The 22,269-nt window shown below is 49.4% G+C and overlaps 2 protein-coding genes and 1 pseudogene across 3 annotated transcripts; all 3 read right to left on the bottom strand.

Annotated features, from left to right (window-relative positions):
* Window positions 1–711: 711 nt before the first annotated feature.
* Window positions 712–22,203, bottom strand: HOGA1 (4-hydroxy-2-oxoglutarate aldolase 1). Of its 2 annotated transcripts, XM_069460856.1 has the most exons (7): window positions 21,702–22,200; window positions 11,434–11,562; window positions 11,126–11,253; window positions 10,552–10,686; window positions 10,197–10,293; window positions 8,406–8,539; window positions 712–1,668 (listed from the first exon to the last, which is right to left on the bottom strand). In XM_069460856.1, exons 1-7 carry the CDS (start codon window positions 21,910–21,912, stop codon window positions 1,519–1,521), a joined length of 984 nt encoding a protein of 327 aa, XP_069316957.1. In that variant the 5' UTR covers window positions 21,913–22,200; the 3' UTR covers window positions 712–1,518. The 2 variants fall into 2 exon arrangements, with proteins under 2 accessions (XP_069316957.1, XP_069316958.1); XM_069460857.1 differs by lacking the exons at window positions 10,197–10,293; window positions 10,552–10,686; window positions 11,126–11,253; window positions 11,434–11,562 and having other exon boundaries at window positions 21,702–22,203.
* On the bottom strand, window positions 3,822–3,912 carry LOC138376752 (U6atac minor spliceosomal RNA; annotated as a pseudogene).
* C28H10orf62 (chromosome 28 C10orf62 homolog) lies at window positions 16,828–17,643 on the bottom strand. Its single transcript, XM_069460732.1, has 2 exons — window positions 17,013–17,643; window positions 16,828–16,931 (listed from the first exon to the last, which is right to left on the bottom strand). The coding sequence occupies exons 1-2, from the start codon at window positions 17,641–17,643 to the stop codon at window positions 16,882–16,884; spliced, it is 681 nt and encodes a 226-aa protein (XP_069316833.1). The 3' UTR covers window positions 16,828–16,881.
* Window positions 22,204–22,269: the final 66 nt, after the last annotated feature.

The following is a 22,269-nucleotide window of genomic DNA, read 5'->3' as shown; positions in this document are numbered from 1 at the left end:
AGCCCCAAGTTCGTGCCATCCAGAGCCTGGTTCTGGTTGAAGAGTGAGATCTTTTACATTCTCTCCACTGGCCTCTGCCCTAAACAAGGATCTATTTGCCTCTCTGACTTTATACTTTCTTTATAATGAGTAATTTAAAAAAAACATATGTCTCAGTTTTTCTACCATTAGTCAGATATTACCACTGAAAAGGGTTAAACATTTTGGAGAAAGCAGCCTTTCTGAGTAAAGTGCTAAGTGTTTCTAAATAACTCTTTTTGTGTGTGTGAGAGAGAGAGAGAGACAAGGTCTCTTGCTCTGTCACTGGGCTAGAGTGCAGTGGCATCATCATAGCTCACTGTAACCTCAAATTCCTGGGCTCAAGCCATCCCCCTTCCTCAGCCTCCCAAGTAGCTGGGACTACACATGTGCCACCACGCTTGGCTAATAAATATCTCAATTGCTCTCTTTTGCCTCTTACCCTTTCCCCAGGCCCCACTAATATAATGCTCAGTATAGTTGCTCAGTATTGTTAGGGCCTCTCTGAGAGCTGGGAAAAGGCAGACCATGAGAGCTTAATCGCCTCTAGGAAGATTCTTGACATCTGGCCAGGAAACCTAAGATCTCCATAGCCGTGGAGTGTCCATCTGTACATAGCCACACTAGTTTTACTTAATAAACGTTACTATAGTAACAAAGTGATTATTATTTTATTTATTTTTATTTTTTTTACACAGGCCTATGGTATAGAAGGAAAAGTGTTTATATCTAATAATAAAAGATATAAAAGCCAAGTGCCTATAGGCAAGAGAATAGCCTTGTCTCAGGCCAAGTCCCCTTCCCTAGTGTTTCAGGGCTGGCCAGAATAGTTGAGAATGTAACATTTAGCCACCAGGTGTCATTATTTACCAATCTGACAAGCCACTGGGCTGTCTGCGTACTCATGGTTAGAATCAAGGCTATAGATACGAATATGGGATGAATGAAAGTAGATTTAGAAAGGGCACTGTGGGCTGGACTGCAGCTTGGGGGGGGACCTTTCAAGGACCAGTGACACTTTCCTGATCAGATTTCCTAACCTATTGCTTTCCCTGGAACGAGTCAGAACTTGAGTTCTTAGGCACAGCCCTGGCTTCCAGCTGCACTGTGCTAGACTCAGGCTTGCAGCCCCAAGTCTAAGTAATCACCCTCAGTAAAACAGATTCCTTTACTGTGCCAGTTGCGCCTATGCCCTTCCCCTCTGGCTCCTGGTTCATGTGCCTCAGGGCATAGGAGAGCATCCACAGTAGAAAGGCAGGTAAGAAATTGCTCCTTCCCACTGTAAAGCCTGGGAAGACTGTATCTACGGAGTTTAGGAAACAAAAGTGAGAAGTCGTGGGGCTGTGAGAATAGGAAATGTGCGTGGGCTTGCCTTGCAGAAGGCTACCTGGAGGGTGGAAGTAGGGAGCCTCTACCCCAATCCCTCGCATTCCTCTTTAGGCTGCAGGTGCAAGGCAGGAGGCTGAGATGGGCTCAGGCCCGCGTGGACCCTGCTTGCCCTCAGAGCCAGCCATTGCTGGTGAAATCCACTCGCAGAGCCTCCTCCTCCTCGGGCCTCAGCTCCTGCAGTGGGGACCGGCAGGGGCCTCCGTAGTAGCCAAACCAGTCCATCGTTTTCTTCAGCCCTGGGATCCCGAAGCGCCGGGTCACCTGAGAAGCAGGGTGAGTGTTAGCCGGGGGAATCGGTTGCAACACCCAGAAAGTTGGAGTTCCCACCCTCCTCCCCCAATGAAGTAGCTTCCAAATCCGTGGCACTCTGGGTAGATTGGGGATCCAGATATAGAAAAGCAGGTCAGTGACAGCAAAATGCAAAAATGTCAGATTAAGGAAGGAAAGTGGCTCCTTTGGTTTTGGGAGAAAAACCCACCCCAGCAGGGAGGAGGACAGCATACAGTCCTCGAGCTGGGATGGGAGAAAGCAGCAAGGCTGTGGGGTCTGGGCACTAAAGCTTCACCAGTCTGCAGCCCAGCTCCCTGGAAACTCTAAATGCTCCCACAGGAAAAACAATGTGTCGTGACCCAAAGAAGGTGGGGCAATTGTGTATCATTTACTTATTATCTCTTCTTTTGTCTGAAAAATGAGGGGGCTGAACAACATCACCTCTAAAGGCTTTTCTGTTATAATGGGGGACCTAAAGCTATTGTCATAATTTAAAATGATGTATGGAATTTTACAGGATAAATGAAGCATCAAGTTTCTTTGCTTTTGGTATAGCAGCTGGTCATTTCGTGCTGATCAGAAATGTTAGATGAATCTTTGACTACTTAAAAACTAGGAAAGTAATCCTTACTTAATACAGTTTTATTGAGAGGGTAGCTAAAACCTTAGAAGTGTGGGCTTCATGAAGGGTGAAAATAATTAGAGGTTGTTAGGGGTAAAAAGGTCAGGACCCATTGATGAAAGATTGACTAATAACTACTCACTGCTAGAGGACAGTAAGCTTTACAAGCGTGGAATTTTTTCCTGGAATGGGTGGTAAGCCACCCTCCTCCAGGCCCAGCACCCTGTGATGTTACAGCCTGGCATTTTTACCTAAAACCAGAGTAGGTAGGAAGATGGGAGAGGATGGAACAAGAGGTACCTAGAGAAAAGCTTGCTCCAACCATGAGTTTCTGAAGATCTCTGCACGCCCCCTGTTCAGACCCTGAGAAAGGGTTGAACACTTTGGAGGTAAAGACTGCAGAAAGTCCTAAATATAGCTGGGGGCAGGAGGCAGGGTGGTGGGAAGGGGGAGGAAGGACATTGTGTTCAACCAGGGCAGGGCAATGGAGTGACATCAAGCTACCCCTGGGGTGTCTGAGTGTACAGCCCAGGCAGCAGAAAGGTGTTCCAGGCATTCCTGAGTGTGTGCCCAGAGCTGGCACGGGAGAGGGCATGGAATGAAGGGTGGATGGGGGAAGATGGGATGACACACACAGCTAGGATGGCAGCTAGGCATCCTCTCCTCCCCAGGGACAGCCCACGCCGCTTTGTCTGTGAAACACCCACCCCACAGGGATGTCACAAGGGCCAGATGAGAAAAACACCACTAATATTAGACCAGTGCCCCGGGAGCCCTGAAAATGCCTCCTCTTCCTGTCCCTGTGGCATGCAGGTTCTGGATGTTCTTTCACAGGTGGACAGAAGTGGGAAAGCAGAGGTCCCAGTATGCACCGGACAGCCTGTGCCCTGGTGGGCTCAGATGAAAGACCCTCATTTCTGCAACTTCTTACAGCCTATTTATAGAGTATCCGATCCCTGGAGAACCTTCACATCCAGGGAGACTCATGCTGCCCTCTCTCTAAATCTGCATTAATCTGCCCTTTGAGGTCAGAATACAAACTGTGAGGGAGATCTAGAGCCCACCCACCACTGTACCCAAACAAAACACTGTTGTGGAGTGCCTAGCTCACCCTGGGATTATGGCAGGGCTAATGAGGCACTTACCTCAGATGCAAAACTCACGGAATGCCAAAAAATTCAATAATCAAGACAAAATTTCAATGCATTTAATGCTTTTTTTTTTTTTGAGACAGGGTCTCGCTCTGTTGCCCTGGGTACAGTGCAGTGGTGTCATCATAGCTCACTGCAGCCTCCAACTCCTGGGCTCAACGATCCTCCTGCCTCAGCCTCCTGAGTAGCTGGGACTACAGGTGCGTGCTACTACACCCGGCTAATTTTTTGTAGAGATGGGATCTCCCTATTGCCCAGGCGAGTCTCACGTTCCTGGCCTCAAGTGATCCTCATGCCTCAGCCTCCCAAAGTGCTAGGACTACAGGCATGAGATGTCACACTGGACCTCAATGCAATATTTTTATTTATTTAAAAAATTTTGTGTGTGTGTTGTGCAGGCCCGAGAGCCTCTTCCATCCTTGTCAAGGGGAGTGCTAACCTTCTGTCCTTTTCGTACAACACAATCAATACAATATTTTCAAAAAATCAAAATCAGTGCAGAAAAAATCCGTGATGAATGAAGTTTTAGATAAAGACAGGATCTCATAGCTGTGCCCTGCCATATTGCAGGCTGAGGTGAAAGTACTCGTGTGTGCCCCTACATACATGTTCTTATGTTTACTTTTTAATGGTTACCTTTTCTTCTAAAAAATAGATTTGGAAAAATATATTTTGGTGAATTTGCTTCCATTAAAGCCAGGAAAGTAAAGTTATAATAAGTTATGTTTTGATATACATACAATATTTAAACCTAAAATAATGATGTAAGTTTTAATATATCTACTTTTCAATTTTTCATATATATATATATATATATATATATTTTTTTTTTTTTACCTACTTTGATGTTCTGAGGAGGAAAAAAAAATCACCATTTAGCTTCCATTTTCAGGAAGATGGAGTAGATGTACTTGTCCTTATTCTTCCCAATAAGTACAACCCAAAATGCTGGACATCATACAAAAACAGATATAAGAAGACCCTGAGGCCGGGTGCGGTGGCTCACGCCTGTAATCCTAGCACTCTGGGAGGCCGAGGCGGGTGGATCGCTCAAGGTCAGGAGTTCGAGACCAGCCTGAGCAAGAGTGAGACCCCGTCTCTACTAAAAATAGAAAGAAATTATCTGGCCAACTAAAATATATATAGAAAAAATTAGCCGGGCATGGTGGCGCATGCCTGTAGTCTCAGATACTCGGGAGGCTGAGGCAGTAGGATTGCTTAAGCCCAGGAGTTTGAGGTTGCTGTGAGCTAGGCTGACGCCACGGCACTCACTCTAGCCTGGGCAACAAAGCAAGACTCTGTCTCAAAAAAAAAAAAAAAAAGAAGACCCTGAAAGGTAGAGAAGAAGGAAGAGCATCTAGGGACCTTGAGACCCAAGGAACAACACACTGGTGAGTCCCCTGGCCCAGACTTGGAGCTGAAAAGGCCAGCAACCATGCAATGCCAATGGGCAAAGACTATAAAAGCCCCAACAAAAGCCAGTTCTTTCTAGCCAAAGGACCAGGAAAGGAGTAGCCTGGCAAGATGGAAAACTTTTAGAAAAGAACTGCTGTATTCCAGCCAAACACCACAGAGCAAACTGGCCCCAATCCCACCCAGGACAGCAAAGGATGAATAAAGAAGCCTGAAACTGCCCCCCCCCCCCCCAGCTGGAGGGTGTCACAGCTGGGCTACTGGAGGGGAGTCAGGACTTTCACCACTGCTCACCCTTAAGAGGGTCACGCCACCCCCCACCAGACACACAGGTGGTCCAGTGGAGGCTGTGTGGGAACAGTAAGGAGGTACTCCTACCGCTCCAGCCAGTAGAAGCCTAGTCGAGGGCCTAGTGCAGAGGTGTAATTTTTTTAAAAAACTCCCAAAAAGGTAATCTCCAGGCCCCAATGGTTTCACTGGAGAATCCTACAAAATGTTTAAAAAAGATTTGATACCGAGTCGGGCGCAGTGGCTCACGCCTGTAATCCTAGCACTCTGGGAGGCCGAGGCGGGTGGATTGTTTGAGCTTAGGAGTTCGAGACCAGCCTGAGCAAGAGCGAGACCCCATCTCTACTAAAAATAGAAAGAAATTATATGGACAGCTAAAAATACATATAGAAAAAATTAGCCGGGCATAGTAGCACATGCCTGTAGTCCCAGCTACTCGGGAGGCTGAGGCAGGAGGATCGCTTGAACCCAGGAGTTTGAGGCTGCTGTGAGCTAGGCTGATGCCACGGCACTCTAGCCTGGGCAACAGAGTGAGACTCTGTCTCAAAAAAAAAAAAAAAAAAAAAAAAAGAATTGGAAGACAACATAGTAAAGATGTCAGTTGTCCCCAGATTGGTACACAGGTTTAACACAATTCTTATCAAAGTCCCAGAAAGATTTTTTTGTAGATAAAGACACGATTGTTCTGAAATTTATTGGTTTGGACTAGCTAAACCAATTTTGGAGGGAAAAAAATAACAAAATGGGAGGAATCAGTCTACCTGATTTTAAGACTTTTTAGCTACAGCTGTCAAGTCTATGTGGTATTGCAGAGGAATAGATACATACATCAATGGAAAGAATAGAGAACCCAGAAATAGACCCACACAAATATGCCCCACTGATTTTTGACAAAGGTGCAAAGGTAGTTCAATGGAGGAAAGATACCCTTTTCAACACATGGTGCTGGAGCAAGCAGATATCCATAGGCAAAAAAAACCTTGAACTGAGTCCCACACTCTATACAAAAATTAACTCAGAATGGGTCAGAGACTTGTAAAATATAAAAGTATAAAACTTCTAAGAAAAAATAGAAAATTTTCATGATCTTCTAAGGACTCTTTACAAAGAGCTCTGAGACTTGACACTAAAAGCATGATCCATAAAAGAAAATATTGATACACTGGACTTCATCAAAATTCAGAACTTTTAGCTGGGCGAGGTGGCTCATGCCTATAATCTTAGCACTTTGGGAGGGCGAGGCAGGAGGATTGCTCGAGGTCAGGAGTTCAAGACCAGCCTGAGCAAGAGTGAGACCCCATCTCTACAAAAAATAGAAAAATTAGCCAGGTGTGGTGGCACACACCTGCAGTCCCAGCTACTGCGGAGGTTGAGGCAGGAGGGTCACTTGGGCCCAGGAGTTTAAGGTTGCAGTGATCTATAATGATGCCACTACACTCTACCCAGGGCCACAGAGTGAGACTCTCAAAAAAAGAAATGCAGGGCCGGGCAAGGTAGCTCACGCCTGTAATCCTAGCACTCTGGGAGGCCGAGGCGGGTGGATCGCTCGAGGTCAGGAGTTTGAGACCAGCCTGAGCAAGAGCGAGACCTCATCTCTACTAAAAATAGAAAGAAATTATCTGGCCAACTAAAATATATATAGAAAAAAAAATTAGCCGGGCATGGTGGTGCATGCCTGTAGTCCCAGCTACTCGGGAGGCTGAGGCAGGAGGATTGCTTAAGCCCAGGAGTTTGAGGTTGCTGTGAGCGAGGCTGACGCCACGGCACTCACTCTAGCCTGGGCAACAGAGCAAGACTCTGTCTCAAAAAAAAAAAAAGAAATGCAAAAAAAAAACACCGCGATGAGATGGTACTATACACTTATCAGAATGGCTAAAATAAAAAATCATCAACATCAAATGCTAGCAAGAATGTAAAAAAACTGGATCGCTCATATATTTACATTAGTGTAAATGTAAAATGGTACAGCCACTCTGGAAAACAGTTTGGTAGTTTCTTAATAAATTATACATGCAAATATCACATGACCCACCAATTGCACTGTTGTATATTTATCCCGGAAAGATGAAAACTTACAGTCACACAAAGACCTATGCATGACTGTTCGTGGCAGTTTTCAATAGCCAGAAACTGGAAACAACCCAGTTGTCCTTCAACAGATGCAGTGGCTAAACATGCTGTGGTACAGCCGCACCGTGGAATACCACTTAGAGATAAAAAGGAATTAACTATTGATACACGCAGCAACCTGGATGAACTACCAGAGAATTATGGTGAATGACAAAAGCCAATCCCCAAAAGTTACATGCTGTCTGGTTTCATATCGTAAGTCTTGAACTGACAAAATTATAAAATGGTGACCGTATTTGTGGTGGCCAGTGGTTAAAGATCGGGTGTAGCTGTGGCTATAAGAGGGTAACCTGAGGGATCCTCATGGTGACAGAAATATTCTGTATCTTGAATCAGTGTCAATATCCTGATTGTGAACTTATTCTGTAGTTTTGTAAGTTGTTACCTTGGGGGGAAACTGGGTAATAGATACATGAGATTTCTTGGTATTATTTATTCAAATTGCATGTGAATCTATAATTATCTCCAAATAACAAGTTTAATTTCAAATTTACATTAAAATATGTATATAGGGGCACACATTTTTCCGTTGCCTCAGGCTTTAAAATAGCTCTGAACTTGACAGGCATTTCATCTTAAGTTCTTCTCCTTGGCTTACCCAGCACAGAATTGGAGTACACAGTCTGACTGCAGAATAGAATAGAATTTGCAGACAGAACTCTCCTGGAAAATCTGGGCTCTGATACCTTTAGCCTTCTAACCCTACTTTTGTTACCCTCAATCATTCTGTTTTTTTGAGGATCTGGCCCCTATAAAGCTGATTTAAAGGCCCTTGGTTCACTCTCTCCAAGCAGAGCATCTCAAAGTATGATCCTAGGATTATTTATGTCACAGTCACTCGGGATGTTCCTTTCAATGCATATTCTTGTGCCTGAAGGATTAGAATTTTAACTAGCCCCCTCAGGGAATTCTAATACACACTTAAGTTTGAGAACCAATAGAGCTCAACTTTGTCTAAAGTCAGGATTTTCTGGGGAAGCATAAGGAATTCCCGCAGTAGGATGTTCTCTAAAAGGACTTTCTGAAAGGGAAACCACTGAGTGGGGACCCCGTGCCAGCCCTAGGTCCTGCTCCAGTGGGGACACAGACCCCCCCACACACACACACTGCTGCCATTGGCTCACCGCGGCGTTGGGCTCAATGAGGCGGTGCTGCAGCTTCTGGGCATCTTCCCATTGCCCTGTGAGGCATAGTCGCTCCAGCTGGCACAGCTGAGCCCCAAGGACATTGGCCAGGATACACACGCCCCCCACAGCTCCTGCCCCGGAGTAAGATGCAGAACATCAGCCAGGCCTCCTCCCACAGAGAATCCCAAACCCTGGGCCTAGCTCCTCTTCCTTCTGGGGACATAAGATACGGATTTCTATGCCACTGGTTGGCCACATCACAGGCATGCTCTGTGAGTCCAGAGTACACAGTTTCAGACAGAAAAGCTGCCTGCATATGCAAAATAGAGTCCTGCCCACAGAGTGCTGCTCAGAGCGGATCTGTGGGGGGTAGTTAGCATTAAAGGAGAACTCAAGGACAGTTCCTGCCTGCACCCCTCCCAGAGTAAAGTCCCACCTGCCGGTTGGCACCTCCAGCGTCCCCCTGACTCATCAGTCCTGGAAAGGAGTGGAGTGGATGCAAAGCCTTTGCTCTTGTGAAATCTCATTCCCCCCAGTGAATTCAGCTGGGACACAGGTGGGGGTGGGGGTGGGGGAATGGAAAGAGCTCTGGACACAGGAGACCAGGCATTTCCTACCTGCATGAACTTGGACAAGACCCTCTGTAGTCCTCTTTGTGCCCATCTGGGCAATGAAAATGGGTTGGCTATGATCTCAGAAAGCCCTACCACTTCTGCAAGCCTGCAAGCGGGATTGTAAAGCTAGTTAGGAGTGGCCCTAAGCACAGTGGCCTCACGACTGGAAAGAGAGTAAGCGATGTGGAATGCACTAATAGAGCCGCCACTTATAGAATACGTTCTGTGTGGCAGGCACTATGGCAGAGCCGGGGCTGATGCTCTCTAGTCCTTGCGATACCTCTGTGATTTCTGGAGTGGAAACTCGGGCCCAGAGAGGCCGAGTGCCGTAACCACAGCACTCAGTGAATAAACGGCGGAGCAGAGATTCCGGCTCGGATCCCCTAGCCTCCAGGCCTGCGCTCTTTCCATCTACCCCGCCCTCAGGGACGAGGCAGAAGTGGATCCCCTCCTTGCACAGTGACCCGGCAGAGGGAGATGTGCAAGGACAAGCCAAAATCTGCAGGGACCAGAGGGAATAGGAACCAGCGTTGTCCCCTATAGTGCAGGAAAAGCCACTCAAATCCCCTCGCTGGGGCTTCAGCTGGAGGGGGCAGATGCTTCCCTCCCTTCCCCGCCCCTCCCCTCCTGGGCTCAAGTCCAATCTGAACCCAAGGATCTTGACTGAAACAGACAAGAGCAGTTGGTCTAAGGGACATTTCTAGGATCTTGGACTGGAACAGCATCTGATCAGGGAGCTGAAGACCTATGGCCCAACCCTGCAGTTCTGACAGTTCATTCTTGCTGGGACCGAGGGAGAGGGGAAACGGACTCCTGAACCAGAGGGGAGGGCCCCAAGGCCGCTGCCCTCAGAGAATGATTTCCAAGGTGAGCTTAGAAGAGCTAAATTTGTCATCCAAGCATGGAGCGCGGGACTTAGAACAAACTGCGGGCATCCCTCCTGCAGGCCAGGGGTTGTACATGGTCACCCTCCTCTACCCTACAAGGTCACTCACGAGTACCCAGTATTCAGACAAGCAAGCGGTGTGACCAGGTTCTGAGGTTTCAGAGCAGGCAGCCTGGCAAACTACTCTCTGCAGACCCAGACCCAGCCCTCGTGATCTCTCCCAGCAGATCCAGCTGCCTGGGTGCATCTTGGTTACCCATGAGAGTTTGAGAGCAGCAGGAGGCCTACCCAAGGCATAGCTGGCCATCAGGAAGCCAGCCGACCCAGCCAACACCTGGAAATCCTGCCTCTTGGTCTTGTGAACAATCAGCCCAATCCTGGTCACCTGCAACAGCAAATGTGGCATAAGCGCTGGACCCAGAGCCTTGGCCGCCAGCCTGGGGGCAAGAGTAGAATAACAGCCCAGTTCCCCAAAAGATGCCCCAAAGTTCAGACAAAGCCCCAGAGAACCCACACGACAGAGAGGCCCCAATCAGGAACCCAGGAATGAAACAGATCTCAGAGCTGTCCTGAAGTTGGTAGCAAAAGTGCTTGGGCCCAGAGAAGGAGAGGGTGCTCCAGCCCCGGCGCTGTGGCCACTCACATCACCACCGCTGTCCTTCATGCCCACGATATTCGGGTGCTGGGAGAGCGTGACCACCGCATCCACAGGCAGGTCCAGCCCCGTGTTGGCTGGGACGCTGTACAGCACCACAGGGATTGGGGAGAGGTCAGCAACCTGGGGGTGCAGAGAAGAGGGGGAGCAGGCAGCCTCCCCCGGTCCTGGGTCTAGAGGCATGCCCCAAGTCCTGGCCTGCATCACTGCAGGGCTACCTGGGCAGGGCCCCCTCCGTAGCCATAAGCCACTGGTGGTACATGGCCCGGTTGTAAGCTACAATAATGGGTAACATGCCAGGCACAGTCCTAAGCCCTTTATGTTCTTGACCTCATTGAATGCTCACAACAACCCTATGAGGTGGATGCCATTGCTCCCCCCATTTTAGGAAACAGTGACACAGAGTGGTTTGGTAAGCTGCCTAGTGTCACACAGCACGTACATGAGGGCATGCCATCCATCTCCTAGAGCTGCCTTTCATGTGACGTAGGCTCGACTCCACTCCTAGCTCCTCTTGTCTCCTCTCCCTGGGCCTCCTCTTGGTCCCAGGCCTCGAACCCACCTTGGTGTAGTGGTGAATGAGGGCTGCACTGCTCATGCGGCCCCGATAGTAGCAAGGGGTCACCACCAGGGCCGCGTCAGCCCCCACCTGGGCCATGCTGACAGTCATCTCTACCGTGGCTTGAGTGGCTGCAGGAGGAAGGAGGGAGGTGAGAGCAGGCGGAAGGAGGCCTGGGCCAGGGCGCCAGGCCAAGCCAGGGTGCCTCAGTGTGTCCCAGAAGAGGCAGAACAAGGAGACAGAACCCGAGCCCAGGGCCAAGGAGCCCGGACACTGGGCACCCAGCCGCCCCCCAGGCATTCTGGCCTCACACTCGCAGCCGGAGCCGGCTAGCAGGAGCTTGTCCTTGGGCATGGCCTGGCGCGCGCGGCTCACCACCTCCAGGCGCTCGCTGCTGGTCAGGAAGGGGAACTCGCCGGTGGAGCCCTGGACCACGAAGCCTGCAAGAGAGGCCCCGTCACAGCTGACCCAGGACAAGGGTGCACCTACTCCCCAGCACCACAGCCTCTCACACGTCTCCTTCCATCCTTGTCCCGATGCAGGCAGAATGTTTTCACCCAGCTGCAATGACGGTGTTCACATCATTTTCCTTTGTTTTCATGAAATGTTTTAGCCGCACCGAATGGAATAGGCAATAATAAAAACCAAATCCATGCGTCCAGCCCCCACGGCAACCCTGCCTCGTCACCTTCCTCTTCCTTGGCTCTGTCCTGAAACAGGTGTTTACTGTCCCCATTTGCGTCTTTATACACATAAGATGTACGTATGGTACCATGAACAAGATATAATATGGTTTTGTAATTTTGAGCTTTGTAGAAATGGAATTGAGTTTATATACCCTTCTGCGATTTGCTGTTTTTGTTTAACTTTATGTTTTGATCTTTGTTCTTAGCAGCACATGTAGCTCTGATTCATTTTGTTTTTATTTATTTTTATTTGTTTATTTTTCTTTTGAGATAGAATCTTTCTGTGTTGCCCCAGGCGGAGTGCAGTGGCGTCATCATAGCTCACAGCAACGTCAAACTCCTGGGCTCAGCGTCTCTCCTGCCTCAGTAGGTGGGACTACAGGCGTGTACCACCACATCTGGCTAATTTTTCTATCTTTTTGTAGAGATGGGGTCTCACTCTTGCTCAGGCTGGTCTCGAACTCCTGACCTCGAGCGATCCACCTGCCTCGGCCTCCCAGAGTGCTAGGATTACAGGCATGAGCCACCACACCCGGCCAATCCTTTTATTTCTACAAGAGAATTGGTGCTCCTCAGCTGAAAATGAGAATGTTAGCAGAAATCATTTTCCTCTCAAGTTTTTTTCATTTAACTTTCTCTTTCCTCCTCTTTCCTTTCTCCTCTCCACCCCATTCTATTAAAAAAAAAAACAAAAAAAAACCTGAACTAGTTTATGAATACAGCATACACACAACGGGATTGTTAATTGTAAGAATAAAGGATATTTGGGAGAAGGACAAGAAAATAAAGCCACGAGCGGTATTGGTATACAAAATCCCTGCCACACAATGTGAGAGACAGGCCATCAATTTGATTTGGAGCTTCCCGACAGTCCAGGCTAAAAGGGAAACATGGTCAGCAAACAGACATGTAGAGCCCAAAAGATAAAAGCCAAGCAAGTGCCCCGAGAAACACAGTTTCCTGGCACTGGGACCCAGATAAATTGTTTCTGTGAGTCATCCTTCAGGGGACACAAGGTGATGCAGACTCGACTTCACGCCACAAGTCTTTTTCATGCTGTTCGCTACACATTATATTCCACTGAGTGGGTTTGTAGTTTTTTTGTTTTTTTTTTCAACCCCTAGCTTTGATAACAGTGCAGGGAACTTCTTGAGGCAAATAGCTGTTGGCTTCTGGACTGCTCCCAGAGGACTGATGCTCCGTGTCAGGCTAGAAGTGAAGGCAGGAGCCTCCCTGTGTCCTGCTACGTAAGGCCCCCGCGCTTTCCCAGTGGGTCAGGCCCATTCAGAAAGGCTGACATCCCCAGATGAGACTGCAGTCTAGCCACAACTGCACCAGCACCCCTTGACTAAGGAAGGATTTACAGACCAAGCTCTTGCCATTCCTCTATTCAAATGCCAAAGACACCTTCCTGCCCACCCCTGCCTGCCACCCTGGGCTGGGGCAGCTTCTCTCTGCGGTCACCCATTCAGCCACAGTCACTCCCTCCAAAGGCATCCTTCATCCTGGTGGTCAGTTCCAGAGGCTCCCGGGCCCCCTCGTTGGACCTGGCCTGAACAGCAGGACGGCTGGGGCTTGCGCTCTGGGCGGCAGAAGCAGGCCCGTGCTCAAGGCTCCTGTGGCACAGCCGTCCCTCCTGTCTTACGGGGGGCAACGGACCCAGGCCTGACTCCCAAGAGGAAGACATGCCGGGCTGGGGAGGCAGGAGCGCGGTGCCGTCAGGGAGCACCGGACTCGAAAGTCACCTCTGGCTATTGAGCAAGTCACGTCACATCTCTGAGTCAGTGTTTCCTTTTCTATGGGATGACTAGGAAATCATTTCAAATCCTACCGTCTCAGGCTGTTCTCAGATAACAAGACGTACCGGAAGGCTCTAGGAAATCTGTTAATGCAGCCCCCTCCTTCACCCTGGCTAGAGGGCCAGCCCCAGGCCCGGGTGCCTCTGCTAGTGTAGACAGCGGCCAGAGGCAGGAAAAGGCCAGGGCCCCGACAGAGCAGGGAGTGAGGACAGCGGAGAGGCAGGAAGGCAGCACAGTGGAGTGGCCAGACACACCTGCTCTCAAGTCAGAGCAGCTGGGCGCTGACCCTCAGTGTGGCTCCCTCGCCAGCTAGATCTTGAGAAAACGGCTTAACCAAACCTCAGCTTCCTCAACAGAGAAATGGGGACAATATTAGCACCTTTCTCAGAGAGTCGGTTTGAAGCTTAAATGAGTACTTAGAATAGAGCCTGGTGCTCAGTAAGTATTGGCTGTAATTCTTACGGGGTCGGGAGAAAGTGCTCAAGCCTGAAATCAGGAGGGGGGCCTCTGAGGCCCCCTCCAGCTGTAAGACGAAGGAGGCTCCCTCTCATTTCGGAAGCTACCCTCCCTGCTCCCCAGTTACACTGGCTGTTCTGGGAGCCAGGGAGCCTGGGAGAAGAGCAGGTGTTTGGGGCTGGGGACGTACAAGCACATGGTGACTTACTGTGGCCAAAAGGAGTCATATAAGGAGTATCCTCAGTCACTGTTATGCCCTCTTGGTCCATCATTATTACCACCTCCTCTGAGAAGTCTTCCTGGAATCCCTCCATTGGACCTCTCTGCCCTGCACTTCCATTACCTGTCCCTTGTACTTCCTGTTGCCTACCCACATGCATAGAGGTCCCCAGAATCCTTCAATCCCCTCCCCCCACTCTCATCTGTGTGATTAGGCAAAATTTCTCCATCTGGCTTCGCCTATAAAATGAGAAAGAAGGCCAGGCGCAGTGGCTCATGCCTGTAGCCCTAGCACTTTGGGAGGCCAAGATGGGAGGATTGCTTGAGGTCAGGAGTTTAAGACCACGCTGAGCAAGAGTGAGACAAAAAATAGAAAAATTAGCTGTAGTCCCAGCTACTCGCTACTTGGGAGGCTGAGGCAGAAGGATCACTGGAGCCCAGGAGTTTGAGGTTGCTGAGCTATGATGACACCACTGCACTCTAGCCTGGGGTGACAGAGTGAGACTCTGTCTCAAAAACAAACAAAAAAAAGTCCTTACCCAGGGTATATATTGGAGTTGGCTGCCTAGAGGCCATTTTGCTTGCAGCTCACAACTAAATTGTCTGAAACATTTTTTAACTTTAAATTTTGAATTACTTTTAGACTTATAGAAAAGTTGTAAACATAATACAGGGAATTTCTATACATCCCTCCCCGGCCTCCAACAATGATGATGTCTTACCCACCTACAGTCCAATGATCCAGAGAATTAACATTAGTATGATACCATTAGCTAAAGGCTTTATTTGAATTTTGCCAGTTTGAGACTTTTCTTAAAGTTAAGATTCCAAAGTTGTAATTGGCTGATCTGAAGCTTCATATAATAAGCGCTTAGCAAGGGATTTAAGGTCTTCCAGATATTTGTGTGCATTTTAACAATCTCTTTCAGAAGCCAAACCTCACCACTCTCTTGATTTTTGTCTAATTTAGCAACCTCCTACATTTTCATTGACCCCATTTTTTCCAATTAAAATTTTTATTTTTATTACAAGTTATTTTAATATTTCAAATATGCAAATATATATCAAAATTTATATAAAGTCACTGATTAGGAATGTCAAAAAATTCACATACGCCCAACTGTGCTCTATTAAATCATCTGACAACATTTAAGGTGTTTATGGATTTATCCATCCTTTGCATCGATTCTGGGCCCCTGGGGTCTGAGGTGCACAGGTTGGGAACCACCAGTAAATCCATAATAAATCCAAACGATAAGAAATTTCAAAGAATCGCTTAGAGTTAGTGCCTTGTCGCTGACTGGGGGAGGCAGCTGCTTTCCCTTTGACTGCCTGACAAGCTCCGGAAATGGCCTCTTGGGACCCAGGAAGAGGAGGCCAGGACAGTCCCAGGCTTGCAGGAGGGCAGAGAAAGTGTCAGGACTGGGGAAAGCAGTCACGGGTGAGCGTGTGAGAGGTAGAGCCACGTGGGGGTGGGGGGAAGAGGACAGGGAGGCAGCACAGAGCAGGGATTAGGGGTGCGGACTTGCCAGTCAGGCAGGGCTGGGATCCAATCCCAGCAGCATCGCTTACTATCCATGTCCTCTCAGGCAAATTACGTCTCTGAACCTCAGCTGCCTCATTTGCAAAGCTGAGATAATAATACCTTCCTCATGACTTAACACCTAACACAGAGCAAGGCATATACTAAAAACTCAAAAAAAAAAAAAAAAAAAAAAAACCTTCAAAAAAGAGGAAGCTGCTAGTAGTACTAGTAATACTGGTAGCAGCAGCCAGCAATAGTAACATAAAGAAGAGAGTGCCATCCTGGCTCCATGGCTGTGGGCGAAGGTGGTGGGGAGGTACTGACATGGATCCCAAGGGGGCAGGGAGAGAGAACTGCAGTATGGGGTGCCACACGGCTTGAGAAGAAATAGGGTGAGGATGGCACCAAGATGACCAGGGCCCTAAGTCCCACCTGGCTTACTTACTTTCTTCCGGAAGACTGTTTCTTCCCCCATCTCCCCTAACACCTGGCTGCTTCCCCCTTCCCTGACAGCAGCAGATTGTGGGTATTGAGGCCCCAGAGAGATCCCTTCCCCACCCTGAGACCTGGGAGGCTGTTCTATGGAGTCCTAAATCAGCCCCAGGGCCAACGCCCCAGGCCAAGGGCCACACGCACAGGACTGCTGGAGAAGGAGCCCTCTCCCTCCATCCCTGCCCAGGCCTTCAGCTGGCCACAGAGCCCCGGACTCCGAGTGAGGGCACGCAAGGCTTTATTGGCTCCGTTGCAGGCTTTTGGCGTCAGTGTGGGCCTCTCGGCTGCTCCTGGGGTCTGCCTCGTCTGTCTTCTCCCAGTGGGGACTCAGGGTGTGTGTCAGCTGCTTTGCTTCCTCCCAGCCCTCCTTCCACCAGGGGCCATCCTCTGTGGCAGACCCCACTCGTGGAGTCGGAGGGGCCACCAGCCCCGTGGGGGGCCTGAGGAAGAAGGGATTTTGGCAGCAGCGTCTCACCCTGGGCCACATAGGTTGCCACATAGGAGAGAAACAGGCCTTTGTATGGGGCCAGCCCTGCTGGGGAAAGGGGCATCTCCATCCATGGTTAGGTGGCTTCAAAGGAGTCATAGGTGGCTGCGGTTGGGCAGGCTATGGCTCTGGTGGCTTGGGTGGCTTGGGTGACTCTGGTGGCTTGGTTGGCCTGGATGACCCTGGTGGCTTGGGTGGCCTGGGTGACCCTGATGACTCTGGTGGCCATGGTGACTCTGGTGGCTCTGATGGCCATGGCCATAGAAAGTGTGTATGTGGTTGGCACCAGCTATGGTGTTTTCCCGCTTGGTGAGGAAACTCCCTTTCAGCTTCATCTCCACCTCCTCGAGGGCCTTCAGCTCCTCCTGGTTGATGTCCCTGGACTGCAGGTGGCCTGAGTGCTGACAAGCTGTGGCCCGCTGCAACATGGAGTTAGCCAGTTGCCGTCCCTTGGTGTCGATCTCCTTGGTGCAGGCAGCCACCGCAGCCCATGTGGCCTCATCCGAGGACGAGGATTTTCCAGACTCCTTGTGGGTCTCTTTGATCAACGAGGACCCAGATGCCTTCTGCCTGCTGGTGAAAGATTCCCGGCTCAGAGCAGTGCCCACTTCTCCGTGCCTGGTGGTGACGGTCTCCATGTGAATGGTGGTGCTGGCCTCTCCACCCCCACTCTCGGGCTGGGGAGGGTTGCAGCTGGTGCTGGCACTGTTGGGGACCAACTTCTCTTCAGAAAGGCGGCTAAAGTGAGATTTGATCCAGCTCTCTTTCTCTGCTTTGTGGGATTCCGGTGACTCATCTTCATCTTGTGCAGACTCAAGGTTTGCCTTCCTTCTCCTCTTTCTCTCAATCCACAGCATGAGGCCTCCACCTCCTAGTATAAGGGCGGCCCCCAGCACCACCTTGCATGATGGTTGCTGGAGTAACTCCAAGAAGGTCTCCAGGACCCCACACCAGGCAGGCAGAGCTAAGAGCACACTGGGAATGGGGGAGCCCAGGTGGTGTGGCTCATGCTTGAAAGGGCAGGCTCCCCAAGGGTAGTCTGGCAGGCAGGCCCCTACTACACCCCCCTACAATGCCCCTACCGCCTCAGCAATGAACCCCATTGTGAGGAAGGCAGCTGGGGGTGGGGGGGGGGGAGATGCCACAGCATCTCTCATGTCTAGCCTGGCAGGCATTGCCTAAGGCCTAGGTCCTGTCTCCCACCCTGACAGCTGTCCCCAAAGTCAGTGAAAGGGCAGCTTCTCCAATTCTGAGTTCCTTCTGCCTTCTGCTTGCAACCCATCCTGCAACTAATTCCTTCTTATCTTCCAGTCTTTGGTTTCTCTCATTCTCCAAGAGGGCAGAGGATGCCAGGTCAGGCTGGCAATGGCAAAAGGAACTCCTTGGCTGGGCTGGCATCCATTCCTGGCTACCTGAGCCTGGTGTCTCCCTCTTTACAGGGCATTTCTCTGCTGCCAGCTTGGCATACTCCCTCCCCACTTGCAGTCCCCAGCCTCATTACAGGGCAGAGTCCAGAAGGAAAAGGGCCCAGGAGGGAGCTCATTCTGGAGTAACACGAGGTCACAATTGGGAAAGACAAGCAATGGGCTGAGAAGGCAGAGTGGATAGGACAGGAGATGTCACTGGGTTCAGATCCCTGGGGCCATTCCACAATGGGGGCTGCTACCTCTTGCCTTAGTGATACACCTGCAAACCTAGAATTTGCCCCTTGGCAAATGGGTTTGGTTCAGGTTGTAAGCGGGTGGGCTTCTGGCCTGGTGGCTTCCTGTAGGTGCAGGCACTGAGAGCCCGAGTAAAACCCCAGGTCTCTAGGTAGAAACAGGCCTGGGACACTGCATTTTTCTTCCCCCAGAGGTATCTAGCCCATTAAAAAAAATAAGGGAATGCCAAAATAGGGTTGTAAAAATTATGATCTTTTAAATAAAATATTTTCTTTAACAGAGTCATGGTCTTCTTTTTTTTATAAAGCCTTCTTTATTACTCTTGTTAGAATTAATTATGCTTTCCTTTTTGCTCCCACAGCATGTTTATATATCTATTTAGTATTTATTTCATTCTCTCTCTCTCTCTTTTTTTTTAAGATCCAAGTGTCTGGATCCTTCTATCTTTGATACAGTTAATTTTGTTGTCTCTTATTCTGGATTGTAAGTGCTTTGAAGACAAGGACACTGTCTTTTTCATATTTGTACTAAGTATCTTCTATGTGTCTTACACATATCAATATACTAAAAAAAAATGAAGTATTTTGTCCCCAAGGTAATTTTTATTACAAATAGGCACATTTAACTTTTTATTATATTAAAATAATAACAAACAACACTACTGTAACTCTAAAAAACTCTGTGAAGAGTTAAAAAAATTTGATAGTCATAGATTTTTGAAAATTTATTCACATAGGGAACTGTGTTAAGTTCTTGTTAAGTAAGCTTCCCATCCCTCCCTACTTACTAGGGACGAAATGAGAATTGAAAGAAACTGAGGACAGGTTTGCTGAGTTAGGGTCAGTAACCATATCAATCTAATTCTTGTTAATTTTTTTCAAGAAACAACATAATCAAATGATTAAAAGCCATCCAAAACACTGGGAAAGGTTATGAGACTCAACCTCTACGTAACACTGATCAGAATTGATGACTATCAGAAAAAGGTTATGAGGGTCTGGCCTGAGAAGCAGAAGTCTCTAGAGCAGAAACTCCCAGAGGCATGGTCTTAAAGTACACAAAAAGTATTATATCTTATCACAAGAAACCATCGTCCACTCTACATACTGAAGGAAGAAGACACAGCTTAAAGTTTCACTGGGAACCTCATCTCTGCAGCGCTGCTGGAGTATCTCTGTGTTGTTCACTAAACTCATTTGGGAATAACAATTCAAAGTCCATCTTGGAGGTTGTTTATGGGTGTGAGTTCAGGGCCATATGGCCCTTCTGCAACGACCCGTCCCTCCTGACACTGGTTATAACTTTTATCTAAAAAGAAAACTCTATTCACATAATCACTACAAATTAGCAGTACCAAAAAAAGAAAGAAAGAAAAAAAAAAAGAGCTACAGTTTCAGCCAATGCCTTCTAGAAGAATCTTTTACTGTTCACCAATTCGTTCAGGGCAGGTTCCCACCTCTTTTAGAGGAGCCTTTAGCTCGTTGCAGGGGGCTCTGGCAACGTGAAGTGTGTTTTTCCTTGCCTCTGCTTCTGAGTGTTGGGCTGCAAAGTCTACCCCAGGGGCCAGGAGACGGCAAAAGAAACACAGATATCAGAGCTAAAGTCGTTTGCTGCTTCCTTCCTGGGCATTTTAGCTGTGTCCTGGGAGCAGTGGCAGGACCCTCTGGCTCTGTGGTCTCAGTGCCAGTGCCCCATGTTTGAACTTGAGAGAAGCATGCTGACCCTGTGGCCAGGAACCTGGAGGCTCAGTTCCTATTCTAAAATGAGGAATCCGGATTAAAGAGGTTAAGTACTTTCCCTGATGTCACTGTGACTGGCAGAACTGGACAGATTCTTGCCCACGTCACCTACCGCCAGATGATAGGCTCTTTCTACCACAGCCACTGCCTCTCTGGTGTGTGGGTGAGCAGTCGGATGGGAGCAGGAGCCTGCGTGGGTTGCGAGGGAGACAGACTCGTGGGCACATCTGGTCTGTGTCCTGCCAAATCCAGTGAAGCCTGTTCTGGGCATCCGCATGCCCTCTGTAGGCATGGGTAGCTGGCACAGAAGGGAGGGTCCAGAGAGGAGTCTGAGGGTCTCTGGATTCTCTGGGTGGCAGGCAGACACCAGATGCAAAGTCCACCCTCCCCACCCTGAACAAGAGTGTCCTTGAACCCTGATGCTAAAGATGAAGGAGCTTCCTGCTTTGTTTTAAGAGAAACAGGCCTAAGCTCAAACCATGAGCCAAGCTACAGCAGAGATTTACTTAGTGTCCCTGCTCAATGCAGACATCCATGGGGCATTCACTGTCCCCTAGGGAAGGATCACATCTCCTCAGCACTGAGTGGACCCTTGGACCAGTGGTCACTGTCACAAAGTGGCTTTGTCACAATGTCAATCACACTCATTTTAATAATTATCATCATTGGAGTCAATACCTTAGAGTGAACATCACTCTACAATTCACGGCATGCTTTCGCTTGCACTCTCAGATTTTTCTCCCAACCGTCCCCTGATACATGGGCATTTCACTTCCATGTGTCAGACAGGGAAACTGAGGTTTTGAGACATTATCCCACAACAAGTCAGTGGCAGAACTGTGATTTGAAACCAGAGTCCACAGTCTACACTGCACTGCCTTGGGCAGAGCCACACCAACCCCAAAGCTTGCAAAGATCAGACAACGCTCTGTGTTGAAACAGTGTGGTCTAGCAACTCCAACGGGTGTAATGAGAGTCAAGGAATGGAGTGAAACGGCAACTGTCAGCTCAGCCAGGTATTAGCCGAGTGACCCTGGCAGTGACCGTGTCACTGTGAGCCCCGGATTCCCATCTGTGAGATGGTGTTATTGAGAGTACTACTTCGGGGTTGCCATGGTGACGGATGAGGGTGGGCAGGGCAGGTGGAATGTGCCCCTTCCTTCTTCCTTCATTCATTGCATCTGTGGCTGTGTTGCATGTGGAGTGTCCTGAATGTGATCTGGTCCCTGACCCACAACAACGCTGGGAGCTAAGGCAGCACTTTAGCAGTTCACAGCTGGGGAAACCGAGGCAGGTGAGGTTCAGTCCAAGGTCATAGGCCAGTAGGGAGCTTCCTGCCTGTCCCCTGACTCCAGACCAGTGGCCCCATTCCTCTCCCGTGATAAAATGACCTGCAGACTACGAGACTATCCCCAGCAGCTTGACAGAGCCTGTGTACCCTCCCATGGTCTCTGGCCGGAGAGCACGGGGCCACTCACATCTCCCCGGCTCCCACGGTGGACAGGCCCTACTTACCGCGGAAGGGGAGGGTGCCCAGTTTGTGCAGATTCTCCTCCAGTTTCCCATAGTCCACCTCTGCGGTGGCAGTGAACGGGGTGGTCACAGGAGGGTAGATGCCTGCGATGTCCACCTTCCTCCCCTCCCCTGAGGCCAAGCCCCTGACGTTCCGTGCCAGGCCCCTGCTCAGCCCCTGCCTCACAGAGGACCAGACTCTGGGGCCCATCATCTCTGCAGGAAGCCCGAGGCCCTGTGGGTCTGTGCCCCCGAGTGAGACTGTGTGGACTCCTTCCAACCCCCGTTAATGATCAATGTGTCTAGTTAAAAATTTGTAGCCCCCCTGACTTGTGGCCACTGGGGCAGGCCTGAGCTGGGTGTCCCCAGAATCAGGGGCAAGGCCTACAGGCCCCAGCAGGGGAGGCTGGAGAAACGCCACAATGCAGTGTCCCTCTGGCCAGGTGGAGGGCTAGTTCCCAGGGTCCCGACACTAAGGGCGTCTCCAGCGAGACCTAGGCCCTCCTCCCACAATTCCCTGCCCCAAAGCCAGAAGCCCGGCCAGGCTTCCGCGGGCAGTTCCGAGGTTGGC

Source organism: Eulemur rufifrons, chromosome 28 (assembly GCF_041146395.1).
Source record: "Eulemur rufifrons isolate Redbay chromosome 28, OSU_ERuf_1, whole genome shotgun sequence".
Taxonomy (NCBI): Eukaryota; Metazoa; Chordata; class Mammalia; order Primates; family Lemuridae; genus Eulemur; species Eulemur rufifrons.
The sequence above is the reverse complement of the archived record's forward strand: the minus strand, read 5'-3'. Positions and strand labels throughout refer to the sequence as shown.